We start from the raw sequence: 24,488 nt of genomic DNA on the forward strand, positions 1-24,488 counted from the left end.
GACAAATTGTAAAGAAAAAATTGTACAATTAATATTTTTTATTTGCATTCGCGTCATGTGTAGTTCATATAAATCTTTTGTCCTTCCAGTATAAACACACACAGGAATAAATAGTAATGTTGGAATAGGTTTACTGGAGATATCACGTAAAAAACGTGCCTATAATACTCTACCTCATAAGGGGTGCGGAAAAGAGTATCAAACAATTAAATTTAAATAAATATTATTGTTCAGATAAATAGGTGATTAGTGAAGTGATGAGAATCTAAATCTTGTCAGTTTTGTGTATTGATTTATATATAAAATGACAGATTAATAAAAAATTTTTGAATAATTTTTTGATAGAAAATATTTTAGTAGAATGTATAAATATATAAAAATCGACTTGTAAAGGAGTTTCAACAAAAAAAACAAACATTTAAAAAAAAATCTAAAACAAATATATAACAAAATTCAAAATTGGTACCGTAACTCAAAATTTGGTAACATAACTCAAAATTTGCAATATAACTCAAATTTTGTAACATAACTCAAAATTTGGTTAAAATTCAAAAATTGGTAAGGAACATTATAGTAGTTGCGTGATCAGCGTTCATCAAACAATATAACTGTTTAACTAATAATTTCAATGCAAATTAATCTTTAAAATTAGGTATAAATCTCAAAACGTTATCCAATCGACAATACAAAGGGCGATTTATCATCAAAATTAAACTGAACTTTAAAAATATTAATAAAAACAAAAGTTTATAAACATTTTATGAAATCGTACACATTTTTGGAGATGTCAACACTTACCCCCTTGTGTCACAACACAAACACACACTAAACAGGCAACTGGCTAGAGGACTCTGGTCTTTTTTGGATCTTTCGATCTTTTATAAGTAAAGACCCCTCCGAAGGAGTTGTTTTCGCAAAATTGTTTACCAGTTACCAGTTTATTTGGGGAGTCGTAAAAGTATTTGTGCTTCCACCAAATTAGGCTTAATTAACTGTAATATGAAGATTTTTAGTGGCAAAATGTGCTTTTTGTTAAAATTAACAAATTTAAACCATGAAATTATAAAACTGCCAAACGGCGCCAATATTTAACTGTGAAATTATAAACCTTGATTACCATGGTGTGAAATCATAAAATCAAAGTTTCACAAGGACAACCTTGATTTTTATGACAATGACGATTGTTCTGATTCATACCAACCTCTCCAAAAATAAGTAAATTTATCGCCCGTTATAAACACAATCTGAACGCATCCTGCCATTTTCCAAAAGCACAACGTAGGGTTCCATTCGTACCATTTAACGTCTCCTAAATGAAATAAATTTGTGTTTTTTTTAAATGTATTTATTTTTGGTTTTAAATGCACAATTTTCACATTAGTACAATTCAATGTCTTAATATTCGTACCACTTAACGTCTTCTGCCTGCTTTTTTAAATTCTTTTTTGATCTAGTTTTGAAAGGACATTTTTCGCACTTGTGTCATTGAGCATCCTGTTCACATTTGCACCGCTTAGAATCGGAATGCCAAAGTGATTTTATTTTGAATGGCGAGCACTTATATGTCGTTTTAAAGAGTCTTTTCTTTTTGTTTTATACGAACAGTTCGCACATTCGTACCACGTAACTTCTTCATCGGTCAAATGTTGACAAATCACGTGATAATTTAAAGTCGAACGATATTTACTTTTGAACGGGCACTTTTTGCATTCGTACCACTTAATTTTTTCTTCCCCTTCATGTTTCGCATTGAAATGTTTGTCTAAAGATTCCTTATACTTAGATTTGAATGGACACTGCTTGCATTCGTGCCATTTGACGTCTGCCCGCGAGTGTTCGTAATACATGTGGCTTTTTAAATTCTTATTTGATCTGGTTTTGAAAGGACATTTTTCGCACTTGTGGCATTCAGCATCCTGTTCACATTTGTACCGCTTACAATTAGAATGCTGAAGTGCACTTACATGCAGTTTTAAATTATTTTTTCTTTTAGTTTTATACGAACAGTTCCCACATTCGTACCACTTAACTTGTTTTTCACTCGAATGTTGACCAATCACGTGATAATTTAAAGTCAAGCGATATTTAGTTTTGAACGGACATTTTTCGCATTCGTGCCATTCAATTTTTTCTTCGTCTATATGTTTCAAACTGAAGTGGCTCTTTAAAGAGTCCTTATATTTAGATTTGAACGGACACTCCTTGCATTCGTACCATTTAACGTCTTCTGCCCGCGAGTGTATGTTATTAATGTGCTTTTTTAAATTATTTTTTACTCTAGTTTTAAAAGGACATTTTTCGCACTTGTGCCATTCAGCAGCCTGTTCACATTTGTACCGCATACAATCGGAATGGTGGTTGTATATACGCTCCTTTAAATGACCTACATTAACCTTACATGGACATGATTCACACTGAAGTGATTCGATATCTGGATGGCGAGCACTTATATGCAGTTTTAAATTATTTTCTTTTCTAGTTTTATACCAACAGTTCGCACATTTGAACCACTTAACTTCTTCACTCAAATGTTGACTAATCACGTGAGATCTTAAAGACGCGCAATGTTTAGATTTGAACGGGCACTTTTCGCATTCGTGCCACTTAATTTTTTCTTCCCCTACATGTTTCGCATTGAAGTGGTTGTTTAAAGATTTTTTATATTTAGATTTGAATGAACACTTCTTGCATTCGTGCCATTTAACGTCTTCTGCTCGCGAGTGTACGTTTTTCATGTGGTTTTTTAAACATACTTTCAATTTAGTTTTGAAAGAACATTTTTTGCACTTGTGCCATTCAACACTTGTGACATTTTGGCTCGGAGAACTCAGATTTTGAATATTTTCTTTCCTTTCCGTGCATGTAGAAGTATGTTGAAGACAATTTATCAAGGAATTTGTTTCGAAAGCGCAGTTTTCGCAAACGTAGTTTTGTATGCTGAAGTCCTCGATTGACAAAACTTCTCTAGATTCACTTTTAAGGCCATGATGTATGTTAATGTGTTGTTTGAACAGAATCGTTAGATCGGTTTTAAAATCGCAGTCTTTACAATAATACACTTCAATTTTGGCACTGGAGCATGTCAATTTTTCCAGAGATGAACGGTGTCGCCTCACGTGGTTCAACATACACAAAAACGATGTTGTAAAGTAGGGGCACAGTTTACAGTTGTGGACGTTTTTCCATGAAGATCTTGTCCGAGAAACGAGTGCTTTCGAATATTCCAAAGTCGACATTGTGGCCACCTAAAATGGTTTTATTACACTACGGAAGCTGTTCCAATTTTAGTTACCTTAAATCTTGTTAAAGTGGTGTTGCTAGAAATTATCCTCTGTGATATTTGACACCACGTTAACGAGACTTTCCAAAATGTCAGAATTCTAACCTAAGATTTTTTCGACACAACCAAAGATATAATATAAGTATAGATGGGGCATGCCGTACACCTTCCATCACAGAACATGCTGTGACATTGGAGTCCTCAACCGCCAAAGGCAAGCGACAATTTTAAATAGTCGATGCCAATAAAAAAACTTGTTTCACTACAACTAGTCGCCTGAGAACTTGTTTGATCTACAGACCAGAGCGCGCTCAGGCCAATGTCGACTCTAAGCGTTCAGAAGCGATTTGGTTGGTTTGGACTATAATTTCTGCTGGAAATAATTGTTTAGTCGGTTTTTATAACGACTACAGTAGCGGTCATTTCTACGGAACCACTCGATAAAAAGTCAAGTTGGTAGCCCTGTCATCTAGTACTTTACGCCGAATGCAGTTGGTAGCGATAGTTGACATGGCAATCGAAACTAGTACAACACGAATGTTTCGGTTGCCCTCAGCTATGCCGTACTGTATCCCGTGCAGACTGTATGTTCTGTTCATCTATTTATTAAAATAAAATATCTACATTGACAATGGGGCCATCTAACCTGTCAAATTTTTGACGCATATGTTTTCCCCCAGAAACCCGTCAAGGTCACTTACACCAAACAAATTTTGAAAATTTACACTAGGGAGTGGTTCTATAGAAAAGATCGCGACTTTAGGTGAATATTTTTGGTACATATTTAGATGATTTTACATATTTTTTTTATAACCCAATGGATTTTTTTCGGGAAAATGTTTTGGAAACACTGTGTTCTATTTTGTATGAATTTTTAAATGGTTTTAGTGACAATTTTTGTGGTTGTTTTCAATACACTGTATGATATTGACAATGAGAAAAAAAAAAATGAAAAATTAAAATAATCGAAAATTTGAAAAATCGAGAAATCTAATAATCGAATAATCGGAATCTTAAAAAATCGTAAAACCGAAACATTGAAAAATCGAAATATCGAAGAACTGAAAATCGAAAAATGAAACATCAGAAAATCGAAAAAATGTAAAATTTAAAAATCTAAATTTTAAAAATCGAATAACGAAAAATTGAGAAATCGAAACTCCCAAATTTAAAAACTCGGATAACTGAAAAATCGAAACATCGAAAAACTGGAAAATCAAAAAACCGAGAAATCGAAAAATCAAAAGATCAAGAAATCATGGAGTCGAAAAGTCGAAGAATTGACAAACCGAAGTAGGCCAAAATCGAAAAATCGAAAAGTTAAAAATTGAACAATTTATAAATTGACAATCAAAATAACGGAAAATCCAAATCTCGATAAATCGAGAAATCAAAAAACTTAAAATTCCAAAAATTGAAAAATTGAGAGATGGAATGATCAAAAGAACGAGAAATCGAAAAGTGATGAAGTCGGAAAATTGAAAAATAGAGAAATCGACAAACAAAAAGTTAAAAGTTGAAAAATTGGAAAAGCGAAAAAATAAAAAAAACGAAAAAATGGAAAACTGGAAAAAACCGAAATAGGCCAAAATAAAAAACTGAAAAACTGATAAATCGAAAACCTGAACAATCAAATCTCGATAAATGGGGAATGAAAAATTAACAAATCGAAACATTGAAAAACAGAACATCTAAAACCAGGAAGTCGAAAAATGGAAAGACTAAGAAATATTGAAAAATTAAAATATCAAAAGATGGAACAATCTAAAATTTAAAAATCCAAAAACTTAAAAATCGAAAAAGTAAAACACATCGAAAAATCCAGAAGTGAAAAATAGAAAAACCGAAGAATTGAAATATTGAAAAATTCTAAAACTGAAATATCTAAAAACTGAAAAATCGAAAATTCAAAAAAGTGAAGTCGAAAAATAGAAACCTTAAAAGATCGAAAAATTGAAAAATCAAAAAATTAAAGAATTGAAACAGAAAAATCGAAACACTCGAAGGTCAAGAAATGGGAAAATCAAAACATCGATTAATTGAAAAATCGAATAATTGAGAGTTTATAAAAGTCAAATTTGAAAAATTAAAAAATCGAAAATTTGACAAAATGACAATTGATAAACAGAAAATCTAAAACCGCGAATTCGAAAAATCAAAAGATTAAGAAATCGAAACATTTAAATAATTCGAAAAATTGAAATATCGAAGAACTGAAATGAAAAATCGAGAAATCGAAAAATCTAAAATTTTAAAAATTAAAAAATCTAAAATTTAAAAATCGAAAAATTGAAAAATCGAAAAAATAAAAAAGTCGACACATCGAAAAATCCAGGAGTCAAAAATTGAAAAGTAGAAGAATCAAAATATTGAAAAATCCCAAAACTGAGATATCGACAAACTGAAAAATGAAAAAAAAACTGAAAAATGGGAACATCTGAAAAATCCGAAAACTGTAATATCCAAAAACTAAGAACCTAAAATCAAAAAATTGAGCAATCGAAAAATCCATAAAGTGAAGTCGAAAAATCGAAACTTAAAAAAAACTAAAAAATGAAAAATCAAAAACCTGAAAAATCGAAAAATTAAAGAACTGAACAGGAATATCGAAACCCTCGAAAGTCAAGAAATGGGAAAATCAAAACGTCGATTAATTGAAAAATCGAAAAATTAACAATTTATAAATGTCAAATTTGAAAAATTGAAAAATCGAAAATTTGAAAAAACGACAATTGAAAAATAGAAAATCTAAAACCGGAAAGTCGAAAAATCGAAAGATTAACAAATCGATACATTTGAAAAATTGAAATATGGAAGAACTAAAATGAAAAATCGAGAAATAGAAAAATCTAAAATTTTAAATATTGAAAAATTAAAATACAAAAAAATTGAGAAATCTAAAATTTAAAAATCGAAAAAGTAAAAAGTCGACACATCGAAAAATCCAGAAGTCAAAAATGGAAAAGTCAAAGAACAGAAATATTGAAAAATCCCAAAACTGAAATATCGAAAAACAGAGAAAAGTTAAAAATTGAACAATTTATAAAAGATAAATCGAGAAATCAAAAAACTTAAAATTCGAAAAATTTGAAAAATTGAGAGATTGAATGATCAAAAGAACGAGAAATTGAAAAGTGATGAAGTCGAAAAATTGAAAAATAGAGAAATCGACAAACAAAAAGTTTAAAGTTGAAAAATTGAAAAAGCGGAAAAATAAAAAATTGAAAAACTGATAAATCGAAAACCTGAACAATCAAATCTCGATAAATCGAGAATGAAAAATTAAGAAATTGAAACATTGAAAAACAGAACCTCTAAAACCAGGAAGTCGAAAAATGGAAAGACTAAGAAATATTGAAAAACTAAAATATCAAAAGATGGAACAATCTATAATTTAAAAATCCAAAAACTGAAAAATCGAAAAAGTAAAACACATCGAAAAATCCAGAAGTCAAAAATAGAAAAACCGAAGAATTGAAATATTGAAAAATCCTAAAACTCAAATATCTAAAAATTGAAAAATCGAAAAATCAAAAAAGTGAAGTCGAAAAATAGAAACCTTAAAAAATCGAAAAATTGAAAAATCAAAAACCTGAAAAATCAAAAAATTAAAGAATTGAAACAGAAAAATCGAAACACTCGAAGGTCAAGAAATGGGAAAATCAAAACATCGATTAATTGAAAAATCGAATAATTGAGAGTTTATAAAAGTCAAATTTGAAAAATTGAAAAATCGAAAATTTGAAAAAACGACAATTGAAAAACAGAAAATCTATAACCGGAAAGTCGAAAAAATCGAAAGATTAAGAAATCGAAACATTTGAAAAATTGAAATATGGAAGAGCTAAAATGAAAAATCGAGAAATAGAAAAATCTAAAATTTTAAATATTGAAAAATTAAAATACAAAAAAATTGAGAAATCTAAAATTTAAAGTCAAAGTCGACACATCGAAAAATCCAGAAGTCAAAAATGGAAAAGTGGAAGAACAGAAATATTGAAAAATCCCAAAACTGAAATTTCGAAAAACTGAAAAATGAAAGAAAAGCTGACGAATCGACAAACTGAAAAATTCCAAAACTGAAACATCCAAAACTCAAAATCTAAAGAATCGAAAAATTGAAAAATCAAAAATCTGCAAAATCGTAAGATCGAAAAATTGAATAATAAGTAAACTGAAAAATCCTAAAACTGAAATGTCGAAAAACTGAGAAATTAAAAAATTGAAAAATTGAGAAATCGAAAAATCAAAAAAGTGAAGTTGAAAAATCGAAACCTGAAAAAATAGAAAAATTGAAAAACCAAAAAACCTGAAAAATCAATAAATTGAAAAATCCACAAATAAAGAGTTTATAAAAGTCAAAAATTGAAAAATCGAAATATTTGAAAATCGTAAAATTGAAGAGAAAAACTGAAAACTGAGAAATTGAAAAATTGAGAAATTAAAAATTAAATAATAAATAGGAGTAAACTGAAAAGTAAACTAAAATTTCGAAAAACTGCGAATTCCAAAGTTGAAACAGCAGGAAATCATAGGTTGGGATGTGTATCAGATCATGAATTAAAGTGAAGGAAACAGTAAGCAGCTTGTAATATTCTGGTAAATCTAGTGTCAATTTGTCGAAAGCAAAACGCGTCGTTAAAAATATTATTACATTTTTTCTATTGTCTTTGCCAATTCTATTGAAACACCACCTGTTGATTTTGCTTAAAATTTAGCAATTGGTAACAGCTTTCGGTTGATTGACAACGGCTTTTAGTTAGAAAATTGTCTGAATATGAACGTTGCCAAATTTACGATTAACAAATGGTGTTTCAATATAAATGGCAAAGACTTTAGTTAGAAACAAACACTGTTGCCAACATAAGTCGACCACTCCTCAAACGTCATTTCATTTAAACTACGGCCTGCTACGGCATGCTCTATCTATACTTGTATTCAATATCTTTGGTTGTGACGTAAAAATCTTAGGTTAGAACTCTGCCCTTTTGAACATGAATTAAACATAGTAGTGTTTAATATCACGAGAATAATCTTCATTAACACTACTTTAACAATATTTAAAAGGTAACCAACATTGCAATTGCTTTCGTAGTGTAATAAAACAATTTTAGGTAGCCACAATGTCGACTTTGGAATATTCGAAAGCACTCGTTGCACACGGAAGATCTTCATGGAAAAACGTCCACAACTGTAAACTGTGCCCCTATTTTACAACGTCGATTTTATGTATGGTGAACCACGTGCGAGGACATCGCTCATCTCTGGAAAAATTTGCATGCTCCAAAGCCAAAATCGAAGCGTATTATTGTAAAGACTGCGATTTTAAAACGGATCTAACGATTCCGTTCAAACAACACATTAACAAACATCACGGCCTTAAGACTGAATCTAGAGAGGATTTGTCAATCGAGGACTTCACTATACAAAACTACGTTTGCGAAAAATGCGCCTTCGAAACGAATTCCTTGATAAAAAAGCTTCAACACACTTCTACATGCACGGAAAGGAAAGAAAATCGTTTGAGTTCTTCGAGCCAGAATGTCACGTATAAAAAAAATGGTGAATGGTACAAGTGCAAAAAATGTAATTACAAAACTAAATTTAAAAGTCGTTTAAAAAAACACGTGTATTACGTACACTCGCGGGCAGAGGACATTCAATGGCACGAATGCACGGAGTGTCCATTCAAATCTAAGTATAAGGTATCTTTAAGGAGGCACTTCAGTGTGAAACATGCAGACAAAGAAAAAATTAAATGGTACGAATGCGAAAAGTGCCCGTACAAAACTAAATATCGCTCGACTTTAAAACATCACGTGCTTTATCATCATTCGAATGAAGAAGTTAAGTGGTACGAATGTGCAAACTGTTTGTTTAAAACTAAAATAAAACATAGTTTAAAACTGCATATAACTGCTCGTCATTCAGATATAAAATCACTTCAGTGCAAATCATGTCTATGTAAGGCTAAGGTAGTGGGTCATTCAAAGGAGTATATATACAACCACCATTCTAATTGTAAGCTGTACAAATGTGAACCGGATGATGAATGGCACAAGTGCGAAAAATGTCCTTTTAAAACTAGATTAAAAAATAATTTAAAAAGGCACATTAATAACATACACTCGCAAGCCGAAAACGTTAAATGGTACGAATGCGAGAAATGTCCGTACAAAACTAAACATCACTCGAATTTCAGTTATCACGTGATTTCTACACATGTGAATGAAGAAGAAGTTCAGTGGTACGAATGTGCGAACTGTTCGTACAAAAGTAAAAGTAAACAATATTTGATAAGGCATATTAGTGGTCGCCATTCAGATATCAGATCATTTCAGTGCGAAAATTGTCCATATAAAGCGAAACTCAGCAGGCACTTAAAGCGGCATATAAACATCCGCCATTTGGATGAAGCGGATGCTAAGTGGTACAAATGCGAACAATGTTCTCATGGAACTAAAGATATATCAGCTTTCTATAAGCACAAAAAAGTACATGTGTAGGATTTAATTTTGTATAATTTTGGTGTAGTAGCATTAAGCTGTGTATATAACTTTAATAAAGAAAGATTGTATTTTTTTTAAAGAAGTACATAAATGTTAATCATTCGGAAAAACCGAAACGGTATGTATGTGCGAAATGCTCTTATAAAAGTAAAACGAAAAATAATTCGAAAGGGCATGTAAAGGTCCATTTGGTTGGAACGGACATTAAGTGATACAAATACGATCAGTGTTCTTACAAGGTTAAAAATGGATCGGTTTTGTATAAGCACAAGAAAATACACGCCTAAGATTTAATTTATTGTAAGTTTTTAATGGTAGGGATTTTGCGTGTAAAAACCGTAGATCATATAATAATATGTAATTATATGATTTAAAAATGAAAATATTGGTTCCCCTAATTATTTTGGAGTAACACATCAAATGCAATTTATGTCTTATGGTATTAAAATAAAAACATTTCGGCTGTTGGAATGTTTGACTTGATTTATTAGTCTGGTTCAAGGTACAAGGTCACTTATGTCAATAGAGAAATTCACAAACTATTGGCACAGTATAGATATCAATCAGTAGAGACAGCTTGTGTCGAGCATACGGTATTTGTGCCTAAGAACCTGTATGTATGCGCATGCCTGAGCTGTCATTGAAAAACCCGGTAAATTCAAACGTAGGTGTTTACACTTGTCATTTAAAAAATGTGGTAAATTGAAATATATGTAATCTCGGCGAATTACCAAATGGATTAACCCCCAGTTATCACAACAGAATTAGTATCGAAATGATAAATATAATTCATAATAAGTTGATCATCGTTTGTGTTTGCGTATAACCTGCCTTAAAATTTAATATTAATGTACTTAGGGTCACACCAAAAACTGTATAATCATGCTTTCCTCCAGACATACCTACTTGCATTGAATAACCAACGTATGTGATTATAATTGTATATGATTGTTGCTTCTTTTACCCAACATAATGAAACTTAATAATACAACTTTAGTTTTTTTTATTAATTAATGTGCTATTTCAATCAAGCGTAACATACAAAAAACGCATAAAATAGAAATGTATTTGTAAAAAATGTGTATTTGCTTTATAGAAATAATCTGAATCAACAAAAAATACAACAACAGAATTCATCTTTACCTAACAGAAAAATACATAGTAATAGTAGCAGTAATAAAAATTATAATTACTAAATTGTAGAAATAAAATTTTCATCCTATTATTTATAAAGGTGATTCTATGAGAACCTATTAATAACCCATGTTACAAAAATCCACTCATTTCTCTAGTGTTGCTTCATATTTGTTCACTTACGGGATAATATTGCTGCGTCTCTTGCACTCTTTTCTTTGTTAAAGTCTTCTCGTTTTTTTTTCTTAACCATCCATCAATATTGCTCATCAGTTCTTTAAAATCATCTATGTTAAGTGCATTCAAAGTGTTATTAAGCGACTCCTGCTTTAATTTTCGAAAAGTTTCATCATCCAATGGCAACGGTGTTTGCTGATTATTTTCTATTAACATTTTTACTTCTTCATTTTTCTGCATATCACAATGATTGTGTTCATTTTCTGTTTCCATTAATACTCTCTTCCAATAATTATGTTCTTCTATATCTGTAAAAGTGTCTTTAGTCTGCCCTAACCCACATTCATACCGTTCCCTTTCAAACAAAGCAACCATATGCATGTTATTTTTTACCATAAACTCAGGACACTGGCATTTGTAATGATGCAAACAGATTTGGCAAACTACACAATACGTGAGCCTACAATCATTTCTACACACTCTGTCTCCATACACAACCTTATAAATCTTACTGGAATTAGATCTTACTGAAAACTCTCCAAAACCAACTTCCTCCACCATATTTTGTAAATTTTCTGCTTTTCTATGTCTGTCTCTTACAATTCTGCTTTGATACGTTTCTGTAGAAGGTCTTTCTCTTTCTATTATTCTGTTCCATTCCTTGTCTTCCACTACTCTGTCTAACATTTCCAATAACTTCTCTATTGTATTATTTCTCTTCTTATTCAACTCATCATATTTAATAAATTTGTTCAGACTTTCAATTGCCATATTTGTATTAATCCCAGCATTTAGTCTGTAACAGTGAGCCCACATTTTAATACGTTCCATATTCTGAAAATAATGTTTTTTTAAATAATTCAAAAAATTAATTTCCCCCGCTTCAAAAAGTATCTGAAAATAACTGTCGTATAGCTCTTTAAATTTATCTTCATTTGTTTCCTTTAAAATTTTTCCCATCTCGGTCTTCATATTTTTCTTCAATTCTGTATTTTTTAATTTTGCTTGAATGTTCCAATTTTTTCTAATATGCCAACTACACAACAAATGTCTTGGTTTTGTTTCCATAACGTTTATCCATGCATTATAATATTTTGGGTCATCATCTGTCATAAAATAGGTGGGACATAATTTTTCACCAACTTTTTTCTTTAAAGCATCTAAAAAAATTTCAAAAATTAACTGATCTTTTCTACTAGACACTAAAAATGCAACGGGAAAACCAACACCCCTATCATCTTTAACTAAAACTGTTGTTAACTCCCATCCTCTAATATTTGTGTTGTGCGTCCCATCCATACAAATAATATTTGTGAATTGTTTCAATTTAGATTCCATCACCTGGTTCATAAAGCCCACTGCAAAATCTTCATCTCTAAGAATGGAATGCCTTTCCCCTACAAGCCAAGCTAAGCATGTGCTAAACAACCAACACCACCAACTACAATCTACATGCATGAATATTTCTCTTAATTCACAGATTTTAAACAAAAATTTTACCTAATTGTAAAAAACCACATGCTAACAAAATAATAATCATATACCTTACCAATTTGTTTAAATAAAAACCCATAATTTTGGCCACTTTGATTCCATTCATGGAAAACCTTTATTGTGTGTTGCAGCCATATCATCAGCATTTCTAGTTTTTGATAAACTTTGACTCATGTTTCTCAAATCCATTTTTGTTAATAAGTGTAGTCTTTCCAATTTATCCCCTTTAATGGTCCGAGCATCTTCTAATATTCTCTTTTTACATACTTCATTCGTCAATTTTGAATAAATTTCTTGTTTTTCATTTTTTGTCAACCCTTGATATCTCAGCTCATCTTCATGTCCTACATGTGTTTTTATATATTAAATTTTCACAGTTCCTATAAACAATTGATGCAATTAATATACAGTAAAGTGTGCACATAGATAACATACCTTCATCAAAAATTTTTGCAGTGATTCTTGATGGACAAGTACCACAGATTTTCTTGCAACCCCCTGCCTTTGGAAATCTCTTAAACGCTTTACTTTCATAGCCTAAAATGTCCAATAATACAATATATTCTTAACAAATTACAATAATAATGTACCATTGTAGCTTCTGTTGCAGTTATAATATATCAGCTGATAGCGGTAACGCACATCTTTCTTTTGCTTTCGGCTAATATATTTAACATCTCTTCGTTCTTCGCAAATCCAATTTTTAAAACCTTCATGACTTAGTATCAATTCTTCTACCTCTAATGTTATATTATGCTTTATTTCAAGATGAGTTTTGAGTTCTTCATGGGATTTCAAATTTCTCTCTGGTTCATCCCCACACATTGGACAAAAAATCTTTGTTTTGCAAATCCTACCAACACTTTGATCACGGTGAAAACGCCTAAAATGTCTATTCCTGGAAGTAACAAAATTAAATTGTTTGTCACAGACAGAACACTTTATGGATTCCATTCTGGAAGAATATAGAAAAAGCGCGTTCAGACTATAGTGACAGCAATTAATGATGTTTTGCCTTTCCCGCCTTTTTGTAATGACACTAGGCCAACTGTTTTTCGAAGTTGGCAGTCCTGAATGTTCTTATGCACAAATACCGTATGCTCTTGTGTCGGCGCCTTTGTTCTTTCTGACCCGAATTTTAAGCCATCTTGGGTGGTCGTTGCCTAAACTATTCCTAGATGTCGCCACCCAATTTAAAAAGTATCACTTCATTTACAATTTCAAAAATTGATGCGTGTACGCAATTTATTGCAAACTGTGTAGTTTGCTCAAAATCGCGAATCGCAATAAGAAAAAAGAAAAGTCCATATTTAATTTATAAACACGATGATTTGTTACAGTTTTTATTTTATTACTTAGGTATACAATTTGACAATTCGCACATTCTTTCCCCGAATACTTGAGGTTTAATTATCATTGTAAAAATAATGTAATAAATACATCTAAAAAGAAAGAGGTTTATTTAAGAAAAAATAAATAAAATAAAAATTAAATTACAAAAAGGAAAAAAGTTAATGCTGCCAAATAAGCCACTTTTTTAAAAGTAAAAAAAATCTTCAAAGTCTGAGTTCTCGGGGCCAGAATGTCACGTACGAAGAAAATATTGAATGGCTCCAGTGTGAAAAGTGTCCTTTCAAAACTGAATTCAAAAAAAGTTTAAAAGGACATATGTATCACCTACACTCGCGGGCAGAAGACGTTAAATGGTTCGAATGCAAGGTGTGTCCATTCAAATCTAAGTATAAGGAATCGTTAAGGAGGCACTTCAATGTGAAACATGCAGAGGAAGAAAAAATTGAATGGCACAAATGCGAAAAGTGCCCGTTCAAAACTAAACATCGCTCGACTTTAAATTATCATCGAATGTGGGAACTGTTCGTATAAAACTAAAAGAAAAACTCATTTAAAACTGCATATAACTGTTCGCCATTCAGATATCAAATCATTTCAGTCCCAATATTAAGACATTGAATTTTACGAATGTGAAAATTGTGCATTTAAAACCAAAAATAAATATACTTAAAAAAAACACAAATTTATTTCATTTAGAAGACGGTAGCACCCCAAGAGTACCTAGACGAACAGGTCGTTACGGTCGCAAGCTCGCAGTGAATTTCGCCAGCTCGACTAGGAACCGCGCACTCCGCTTCTGCCACGTATTTCGGTATTATTTACCTCAATTCAATTTTAAATGTTCAATTTCTATGACTCTGATATTAACGACAACTGAACAAGTGTTAAAGTTTCAAAAAGAAAAATTTTAAATAATAAATAATTCTTATGCGAGATAAAATTAAAATTGTCGTTAAACAAATGCTTCCTCCTCTTTATTAAGTACCAAACCAACTAATTTAACCTGGCTAACTTAGAGCGTCTTTTCACCATACTCTCACTCACGAAACCCAAACAACAATGACGCAATTCACATCCCTCCACAAAGCGGCCATCTTTTCTACCAACCAACCCTCTGAAAAAAAATATACAACGGGTGGGTGGGCGGGGCTAAATTGTACTTTTTCCTACTTTGCTAGTTTTTGTTTTGTAAATATTATAATGTCGAGAAAGCACGTGCTTTTTCACACCCAACGGTCACATAGTTTTGAACGGTTAATCTTCACACTCGTACCACCTAATTTTTTCTTCGTTCAGATGTTTAGCCATTACGTGCTCCTTTAAGGATTTTTTATGCTTTGTTTTGAAGGGACACTCTTCGCAGTCGTACCATTTAACGTCTTCTAAATGAAATAAATTTGTGTGTGTTTTTTTTAAGTATATTTATTTTTGGTTTTAAATGCACAATTTTCACATTCGTACCATTCATTGTCTTAATATTGGGACTGAAATGATTTGATATCTGAATGGCGAACAGTTATATGCAGTTTTAAATGAGTTTTTCTTTTAGTTTTATACGAACAGTTCCCACATTCGTACCACTTAACTTCTTCTTCACTCAAATGTTGACAAATCACGTGATAATTTAAAGTCGAACGATGCTTGGTTTTGAACGGGCACTTTTCGCATTCGTGCCATTCAATTTTTTCTCCCTCTACATGTTTCGCATTGAAGTGGTTCTTTAAAGATTCTTTATACTTAGATTTGAATGGACACTCCTTGCATTCGTACCATTTGACGTCTTCTGCCCGTGAGTGTACGTTTTTCGTGTGCCTTTTTAAATTCTTTTTTGATCCAGTTTTGAAAGGACATTTTTCGCACTTGTGCCATTCACCATCCCGTCCACATTTGTACCGCTTACAATCGGAATGCTGAAGTGATTTGGTATCTGAATGGCGAGCATTTATATGCAGTTTTAAATTATTTTTTCTTTTACTTTTATACGAACAGTTGGCACATTCGAACCACTTTACTTCTTCTTTACTCAGATGTTGATTAATCACGTGATAATTTAAAGTCGAGCGATGTTTGGTTTTGAACGGGCACTTTTCGCATTTGTGCCATTCAATTTTTTCTTCCTCTGCATGTTTCACATTGAAGTGCCGCCTTAACGATTCCTTATACTTAGATTTGAATGGACACACCTTGCATTCGTACCATTTGACGTCTTCTGCCCGCGAGTGTAGGTAATACATATGTCCTTTTAAACTTTTTTTGAATTCAGTTTTGAAAGGACACTTTTCACACTGGAGCCATTCAATATTTTCTTCGTACGTGACATTCTCGCTCAGAGAATTCAGACTTTGAAGATTTTCTTTCCTTTCCGAGCATTCTGAAGTATGTTGAAGCCAATTTATCAAGGAATTTGTTTCGAAGGCGCATTTTTTGCAAACGTGGTTTTGTATGCTGAAGTCCTCGATTGACAAAACTTCTCTAGATTCACTCTTAAGGCCGTGATGTTTGTTAATGTGTTGTTTAAACAGAATCGTTAGATCCGTTTTAAAGTCGCAGTCTTTACAATAATACGCTTCAATTTTGGCTTCGGAGCATGTAAATTTTTCCAGAGATGAGCGATGTCGCCTCACGTGACTCACCATACACAAAATTGATGTCGTAAAATAGGGGCACAGAGTACAGTTGCGGACGTTTTTCCACGAAGATCTTCCCTGTGCAACGAGTGCTTTCGAATATTCCAAAGTCGACATTGTGGCTACCTAAAATCGTTTTCTTACACTACGGAAGCAATTGCAATGTTAGTTACCTTTTAAATCTTGTTAAAGTAGTGTTAATGAAGATTATCCTCGTGATATTAAACACTACTATGTTTAATCCATGTTCTAAGAGGGTAGAGTTCTAACCTAAGATTTTTACGTCACAACCAAAGATATTGAATATAAGTATAGATGGAGCATGCCGTACATTTCTCTAATGACACAAGTGACCTTGTACCTAGAACCAGACCATAGTATATCATACAGTAGAGACAGCTCGTCAAATATTGGAACAACGTGTCCTTACCCAACCGTTTTGATTAGGCGGGATTTTTGAAACGAAGTGGAATATTGGTTGCCTAAATTACAAATACAGATCGTCCGTAAAACAATGTAAAAGGAACGAATATAAACATCGGATGAATATTAATAAACTGAAACCAATTTTTGGAGTGTGTTATGAAGAGTTAATTTCAGCATAAACGTATCAACTACCTATTTTGTCAACGCCTTCAATTTTCGCCAAGTGTGAACCGTTTGAAGAGTCAGAAAGTGAACGCTGTTATTTTCATCTTCCCTGGGAAAAGTACTTTGATGTTTTTGGTTGAATTTTTGTTGTTAGTTAAATTAGTGAAGTGATTCTGAGAACCTTTTCATAGTAACATGGACTACAGTGGTAGACCACCTCGTGATTGCAGGCACAATGAAAAAACCTGCTTCAGGGGCTTCTTTAATTTCCCTTGGAATCTGTAAGATAAGAAATATAAAGAAGTATATTATTCTATAATCAATAAAAAATTATTTTGTATGCAATTTTTACAGCACAGTGAAAATGCCAATAGTTGTAATGATTTAGGATCTATTTTACTAGCAATTGAATCTAAAGATAGTAACCAGTGTCAAATGATTAATACAGTTTTAACCTGAACAACTTTTGCACATAAATCTGTCGAAGTAAATATGACAGACTACAGACATTTGGACATGGGGGAACAAAATTCTTTAAGTTATGTCTGTGGATACTTAATGAAAAAATGCTTGATGAAATATACCTGTGAAACATGTAGTTATTTTGCCGTTGCACGTAATGTCATCATATATGATAAACTTCTCTGTCACTTCAACGCCTTTGATGATGATCCACCATTTGGTAATCCCAAAGCTGGACATTCACGTTCCAACGCTGCAGTACAATTGTATTTGATGCAACTGTTGTACAATTCTGTTAAAAAGCAGCAATACACACACACGTTACGACCTTGCAGTTAAAAATTTGCGATCGTGATGACAACATGTCCGACAAAATGACGAAAATGTACTTTTATAGCTGCTCTCACGGTTTGAATAACATACACTGTCGAGTCATGTCCACACATGATCAAATTTCCATCCAATACAACACGATTGTACTGCTGCAGACAGACTTGTTCACCAACCGTCCACATCCAACCGATTTGCTTGATCGCATACACATACGTTCAAAAACACTTCAATTTCGTCGTATCCAACACAATTGTACTGCGGCGTTGGAACGTGAGTGGCGGGCTTAAGATGCTACATGAAGCATTCACCTTTTATGTTGCAGCCCTAGAAAAACGATTTGTTTCACTATTTTCTGCCAACTCAATTTTACTTTCATGTCGCCGATAAATAAAAGCAGTCCTCGTAACTGTGTCCATACCAGCATACCACATCCCTGTGCCCTGTGTACAGTTTCCACAAGATTATTTATTCTATTTATTTGTTCGAACGCGCATTTTCTATTCAGTAAAAATAATAAATCACAGTTACAATGTTAAATACCAAACATCTAAAATGTCAAATTTGACGCACAATGTTGACATGGTGGTAAATTTTATTTAGTAACAAGGTTTGCCACTACAGTTTCTAGCCCAAATTCAAGGTCATGTCCTTACCCAACGGTCGATTATTGTTGTTCTAGTCCGTTACGTGCATTTCTTATGGGCCTTTGAAAAGCTGTCCTTACTGTATAATATTCTGTGCCTCGGCCTCAACCGTCATTTAATTTAAACCAGAGAACACATTTAAACTATGACGTCCTGTGCTATGACCCTTCTCTTTCTCTGGTAATAATTTTGTAATTATTTCTGCCAGAAAATTTGCATTTTTGGTATCGATTTTTTGTGTTTTAGGTGAAACGAGAACAATCACCCACTTATCCGCCTCGAATTGTATTTTTCAAAAAATCACGTCCTTTTTGACTTAAAAAGTTAGGTTAGAATTCTGGTCAGATGGTCAAAATTTCTAAACTGACACTCTTTGACGATTATCTCTGGAGATTTAGGCAAGCAAAATGTTGTATACTTTGGAGTATACTGAATCTCTTCGAACATGGAGAAGATCTTCATGGAAAAACGTCATGACCATACCCAACGGTCGATTATTGTTGTTCTAGTCCGTTACGTGCATTTCTTATTATGGGCCTTTCAAAAGCTGTCCTTACTGTATGGTATTCTGTGGTCAAACAATTTGAGTTTTCTACCAACCTCTCCAATGAAAAATCCTACACAAAATGTACGGGAAATGAGTGAATTTGTTCCAGACGCGCCACGACGCCAGAATTCTAACCTAAGATTTTTTCGTCACAACCAAAGATATAATATAAGTATAAATACAGCAGCTAAAACCAGGACACAGGAAGTCGAAGAATCGAAAGATTAAGAAATACTGAAAAATTAAAATAGTAAAAGATTTAAAAATCCAAAAATTGAAAAATCGAAAACGTAAAAAGGTAAACACATCGAAGAATCCAGAAGTCAAAAATAGAAAAGCCGAAGAATTGAAATATTGAAAAATCCTAAAACTGAAATATCTAAAAACCGAGAAATTGAAAAATTGAGAAATTGTAAAACCCAAAAATTGAATAATAAATAGGAGTAAACTGAAAAGTCCCCAAACTAAAATTTCGGAAAACTGAGAATTATAACGCGCATAACATAATTTACGTTTTTGGTTTGTGTCTGGCTTATGCTTATCTACGTTCACAGTGGACAGAGTGAACTCTGTAAGAATTATTAAACTGCGCAAACGCAGAACGGAATAACTCCCGGCTAAACATAGAAACGGCTAACCTCAAACTGAGTCAATCAAAATATCTAACCTACAATTTCATACGATATTCGAACTTGACAACTCGCAGTACAGAACAGGCTCGCAGTGTGAAGCTTTGATTATAATTTATATAATATAATCAAAGGTGTGAAGTGCCAAGTGTCAACTGTCAAAGGGAATTCAATAGCAGCATTCAAAAGTCCCTAGATTTTAACATAATTTTGACATAATTCGTGCACAAAGTTGAACTTGTTTCAACTTTGTGTACGCACACAAGGATTACATAAAACGTTCATAAGCATAAGAATTACGTTTGTCCACTGTGAACAGGGGTATACGTTTTCCATCGTATCAACTTTACGTATTTATGTAAGCTTTATGTACTTGTTATGCCTTATGTCCATTGTGAATGGGCAGTTATAGTATTTAACGTTATTAGGCCGATATTAAGCGTATAACAGTCGAGGATAATTGTTTGATAGCCGAGGCGTATAAATATTATCCGAGACTGTTATACGATTTATCGGCCGTATTTCGTTCAGTATTTTTCGTCATACCTAAACTGGTTAATTAAAAAATACTCATAAAAAATACAAATTTAAGAAACGAATCAGGTAGTCTCAACTTTTTATCCATAGTAACGGCATGTTTATAAACCAAAAATAAAATTTTGACATGTTGCGTAAAAATGTAGCTGTTTGTGAAATTCCCGAAGATATTCGCGATGAAGCGGCTGCTGCAAGTTTGGATTTATTGCCTCTGAAGACAAGTGTCAGGTATGAAAAGGAATATCAGGATTTTACAATATGGCGTAAAAAGAGAGGCGTTGAGAGGATTAGTGACGATATTTTGCTCTGCGACGCCTCACAATTGAGCAAAAATTTTTCGCCAAACAGCTTATGGACAAAAATTTCCATGTTAAAGACATGCTTGAAATTACATGAACATATCGACATTTATGGGCTAGTATTTTCCATTTTTAGTTATGTCTTATTACTCAAAAGTTACGTTTATTATAGATATGGAAAACTTTTTATGTTCCTGAAACGCAAATCTGAATTTTATAAACCAAAAAAGGCAAAAATCCTAACAAATGAGCAAATCATCAGATTTCTTCTGGAAGCACCAGATGACTACTTTTCGCTGGAGAAGGTTATTTTAGTGTTGTACTAATTTGTAATATATTGAAAAACGTGATGGAATAAATCTGATTAAAAATAATTATATTGTCAAATAAATAACGTTCACGGCTGTTATTATAACGTCCGTGGCTGTTATCGATGACATAACTTCCATGGAGACACTACGGATATGATCAAATAACAAAGAGGTATGACGAAATAGTTACTTATGTTACAAGTGTTGAAAACGGTCCATTGCATTACGAACGGGAATACGGCGCGAGACGCAGTCGAGCGCTGTATGTAAGTGAGTAATGCAATGGAGTTTTCACACGAGTATCATACAATATTTTTTGCGCTGCCTTTTTGAAAAAATAACATTTTTCAATCGCTAAAAGAATAAATATTTCTGAACCGAAATTATGTTGGTATTGAATTTATTACCAAATACGTCAAATACCAATCTGTCAATTTGTCCGGTCTAGATTTTTAATTTCAAAGTTGAAATGGAAAATCGTGCACGTATTCAGAAAATTGCAGATAAAGCAACTGCAAATTTGTTGCCTGCAAAATCCGCAGGTCCATATGAAGCCGAATATCAAAAATTCATCAAGTGGTGCGAAGAAAATAAAATACGCGAATTTTCTGAAACGACGCTCTTGGTTTATTTCCAAATTAAGTCGGAAATCATGAAAGCCTCCACACTGTGGACAATATATTCAGTTCTGAAAAGCACTCTTGGCATCAAACATAATATAAATCATTCGAAATTTTATAAGTTAACAGCGTTTTTAAAGCGGCAGAATGACACAAGCCCAAGAAGTCTGAAATACTTACCAGTGGAAACATTTATATTTACGGCTCCAGATCAGAGAGAATCTTGTGATTATGATTCAGCGTGAGGTTGCGAATAACATCAAGTTTAAACGGTTTTTTTAATTAACAAGAACTACTAACAAATAGTAATAACATAATAGTTGTCAACAACATAAACCAAACCATCGAATAGTGTCAACTGTCAAATTACTACAAATCCAAATTTTGATCAACAAATTCCCCTATTTAAGATTACAACTTAAATTGCGCTTTTTTAAAATTTCGAGCCACTTTTTGTTATAATAACTTTAGATACATGATTATCAATTAGTAGTAATTACTTTGTGATAATCAATTTATTTTTTCAAAGCTTAAATTCCTCGTTTGTATTTTGCGGCGCTAGATCCTTTTTCATTGCCATTACGACACGCCACGTGTCAACGTAAAATGTCAATTACAACTATGGCAGCGCAAAAAAAATATTATGACATTTTTTTCTAGTTAATTTTATTCCTAATGTCTTTGCCATTTCTATTGAAACACCACTTGTTGATCGTAAATTTGGCAACGTTCATATTCAGACAATTTTATAACTAAAAGCCGTTGTCAATCAACCGAAAACTATTAGCAATTGCTAAATTTTAGTCAAATTCAATAGGTAGTGTTTCAATAGAAATGGCAAAGACTTTAGTTAGAAACAAACACTGTCGCCAACATAAGTCGACCACTCCTCAAACGTCATTTCATTTAAACTACGGCCTGCTACGGCATGCTCTATCTATACTTGTATTCAATATCTTTGGTTGTGACGTAAAAATCTTAGGTTAGAACTCTGCCCTTTTAGAACATGGATTAAACATAGTAGTGTTTAATATCACGAGGATAATCTTCATTAACACTACTTTAACAAGATTTAAAAGGTAACCAACATTGCAATTGCTTTCGTAGTGTAATAAAACAATTTTAGGTAGCCACAATGTCGACTTTGGAATATTCGAAAGCACTCGTTGCACACGGAAGATCTTCATGGAAAAACGTCCACAACTGTAAATTGTGCCCCCATTTTACAACATCAATTTTGTCTATGGTGAACCACGTGAGGCGACATCGCTCCTCTCTGGAAAAATTTACATGCTCCGAAGCCAAAATCGAAGCGTATTATTGTAAAGACTGCGATTTTAAAACGGATCTAACGATTCTGTTCAAACAACACATTAACAAACATCACGGCCTTAAGAGTGAATCTAGAGAAGTTTTGTCAATCGAGGACTTCAGCATCCAAAACTACGTTTGCGAAAAATGCGCCTTCGAAACAAATTCCTTGATAAATTGGCTTCAACATACTTCAGAATGCTCAGAAAGGAAAGAAAATGTTCAAAGTCTGAGTTCTCTGAGCGAGAATGTCACGTACGAAAAAAATGGTGAATGGCACAAGTGCGAAAAATGTCCTTTCAAAACTAAATTGAAAATATGTTTTAAAAACCACATGAAAAACATCCACGCGCGGGCAGAAGACGTTAAATGGCACGAATGCACGAAATGTCCATTCAGATCTAAGTATAAGGAATCTTTAAAGAGTCACTTCAATTTCAAACATGCAGACGAAGAAAAAATTAAATGGCACGAATGCGAAAAGTGCCCGTTCAAAACTAAACATCACTCGACTTTAAATTATCACGTGATTAATCAACATTTGAGTAAAGAAGAAGTTAAGTGGTTTGAATGTACCAACTGTTCATATAAAAGTAAAAGAAAAAATAATTTAAAACTGCATATAACTGTTCGCCATTCAGATACCAAATCACTTCAACATTCCGATTGTAAGCGGTACAAATGTGGACGGAATGGTTAATGGCACAAGTGCGAAAAATGTCCTTTCAAAACTGGATCAAAAAAGAATTTAAAAAGACACATGAAAAACTTACACTCACGGGCAGAAGACGTCAAATGGTACGAATGCAAGGAGTGTCCATTCAAATCTAAGTATAAAGAATCTTTAAAGAACCACTTCAATGCGAAACATGTAGAGGGAGAAAAAATTGTATGGCACGAATGCGAAAAGTGCCCGTTCAAAACCAAGCATCGCTCGACTTTAACTTATCACGTGATTAATCAACATTTGAGTGAAGAAGAAGTTAAGTGGTACGAATGTGGGAACTGTTCGTATAAAACTAAAAGAAAAACTCATTTAAAACTGCATATAGCTGTTCGCCATTCAGATATCAAATCATTTCAGTCCCAATATTAAGACAATGAATGGTACGAATGTGAAAATTGTGCATTTAAAACCAAAAATAAATATACTTAAAAAAAAACACAAATTTATTTCATTTAGAAGGCGTTAAATGGTACGACTGCGAAGAGTGTCCCTTCAAAACAAAGCATAAAAAATCCTTAAAGGAGCACGTAATGGCTAAACAGCTGAACGAAGAAAAAATTAGATGGTACGAGTGTGAAGATTACCCGTTCAAAACTATGTGACCGTTGGGTGTGAAAAAGCACGTGCTTTCTCGACATTGTAATATTTACAAAACAAAAACTAGCAAAGTAGGAAAAAGTATAATTTAGCGCCGCCCACCCACCCGTTGTATATTTTTTTTCAGAGGGTTGGGTGGTAGAAAAGATGGCCGCTTTGTGGTGGGAGGTGAATTGCGTCATTGTTGTTTGGGTTTCGTGAGTGAGAGTATGGTGAAAGGACGCTCTAAGTTAGCCAGGTTAAATTAGTTGGTTTGGTACTTAATAAAGGGGAGGAATCATTTGTTTAACGACAATTTTAATCTCG

General features: G+C 32.7%; 3 protein-coding genes and 2 long non-coding RNA genes across 8 annotated transcripts in view; 2 read left to right on the plus strand and 3 right to left on the minus strand.

The window, feature by feature from the left end:
* LOC135140660 (zinc finger protein 142-like) overlaps positions 1-16,893 on the minus strand; it is a 47,617-nt gene extending 30,724 nt beyond the window's left edge. The window contains exons 1-3 of one of the 3 annotated variants that reach the window (XR_010282279.1): positions 16,748-16,893; positions 13,476-16,700; positions 10,923-12,475 (exon numbers count right to left, since the gene is read on the minus strand). Coding sequence is in view for 2 of the 3 variants with exons in the window: in XM_064071302.1 (XP_063927372.1) it covers positions 16,416-16,691 (276 nt within the window). In the remaining variant the exon portion in view is untranslated. Of the gene's footprint in view, positions 1-8,131; positions 8,220-10,922; positions 12,476-13,475; positions 16,701-16,747 lie in introns of those variants that run through there. The other 2 variants (XM_064071302.1, XM_064071299.1) reach the window with 2 other exon arrangements.
* Positions 1,324-3,373, minus strand: LOC135140388 (zinc finger protein 208-like). The gene is made up of 2 exons (XM_064070903.1): positions 3,293-3,373; positions 1,324-3,245 (listed from the first exon to the last, which is right to left on the minus strand). The coding sequence occupies exon 2, from the start codon at positions 3,234-3,236 to the stop codon at positions 1,539-1,541; it is 1,698 nt and encodes a 565-aa protein (XP_063926973.1). The 5' UTR covers positions 3,237-3,245; positions 3,293-3,373; the 3' UTR covers positions 1,324-1,538.
* Positions 8,245-9,865, plus strand: LOC135140668 (zinc finger protein 99-like). 2 transcript variants are annotated; one of them, XM_064071312.1, is made up of 3 exons: positions 8,245-8,347; positions 8,395-9,431; positions 9,483-9,865. In XM_064071312.1, exons 2-3 carry the CDS (start codon positions 8,404-8,406, stop codon positions 9,784-9,786), a joined length of 1,332 nt encoding a protein of 443 aa, XP_063927382.1. In that variant the 5' UTR covers positions 8,245-8,347; positions 8,395-8,403; the 3' UTR covers positions 9,787-9,865. The 2 variants fall into 2 exon arrangements, with proteins under 2 accessions (XP_063927382.1, XP_063927381.1); XM_064071311.1 differs by having other exon boundaries at positions 8,395-9,865.
* An 82-nt stretch (positions 16,894-16,975) lies between the features above and the next one.
* Positions 16,976-18,511, minus strand: LOC135140675 (uncharacterized). The gene is made up of 4 exons (XR_010282282.1): positions 18,331-18,511; positions 17,750-18,284; positions 17,193-17,444; positions 16,976-17,131 (listed from the first exon to the last, which is right to left on the minus strand). It is a non-coding gene; the product is annotated as an uncharacterized LOC135140675 (long non-coding RNA).
* A 3,984-nt stretch (positions 18,512-22,495) lies between these two features.
* Positions 22,496-24,025, plus strand: LOC135140433 (uncharacterized). Its single transcript, XR_010282251.1, has 2 exons — positions 22,496-22,626; positions 22,674-24,025. It is a non-coding gene; the product is annotated as an uncharacterized LOC135140433 (long non-coding RNA).
* The last annotated feature ends 463 nt before the right edge of the window (positions 24,026-24,488 follow it).

The sequence above is a fragment of the Zophobas morio genome, unplaced genomic scaffold, assembly GCF_036711695.1.
Source record: "Zophobas morio isolate AGI-343-1 ecotype UQ-CSIRO unplaced genomic scaffold, CSIRO_AGI_Zmor_V1 ptg000040l, whole genome shotgun sequence".
NCBI lineage: Eukaryota > Metazoa > Arthropoda > Insecta > Coleoptera > Tenebrionidae > Zophobas > Zophobas morio.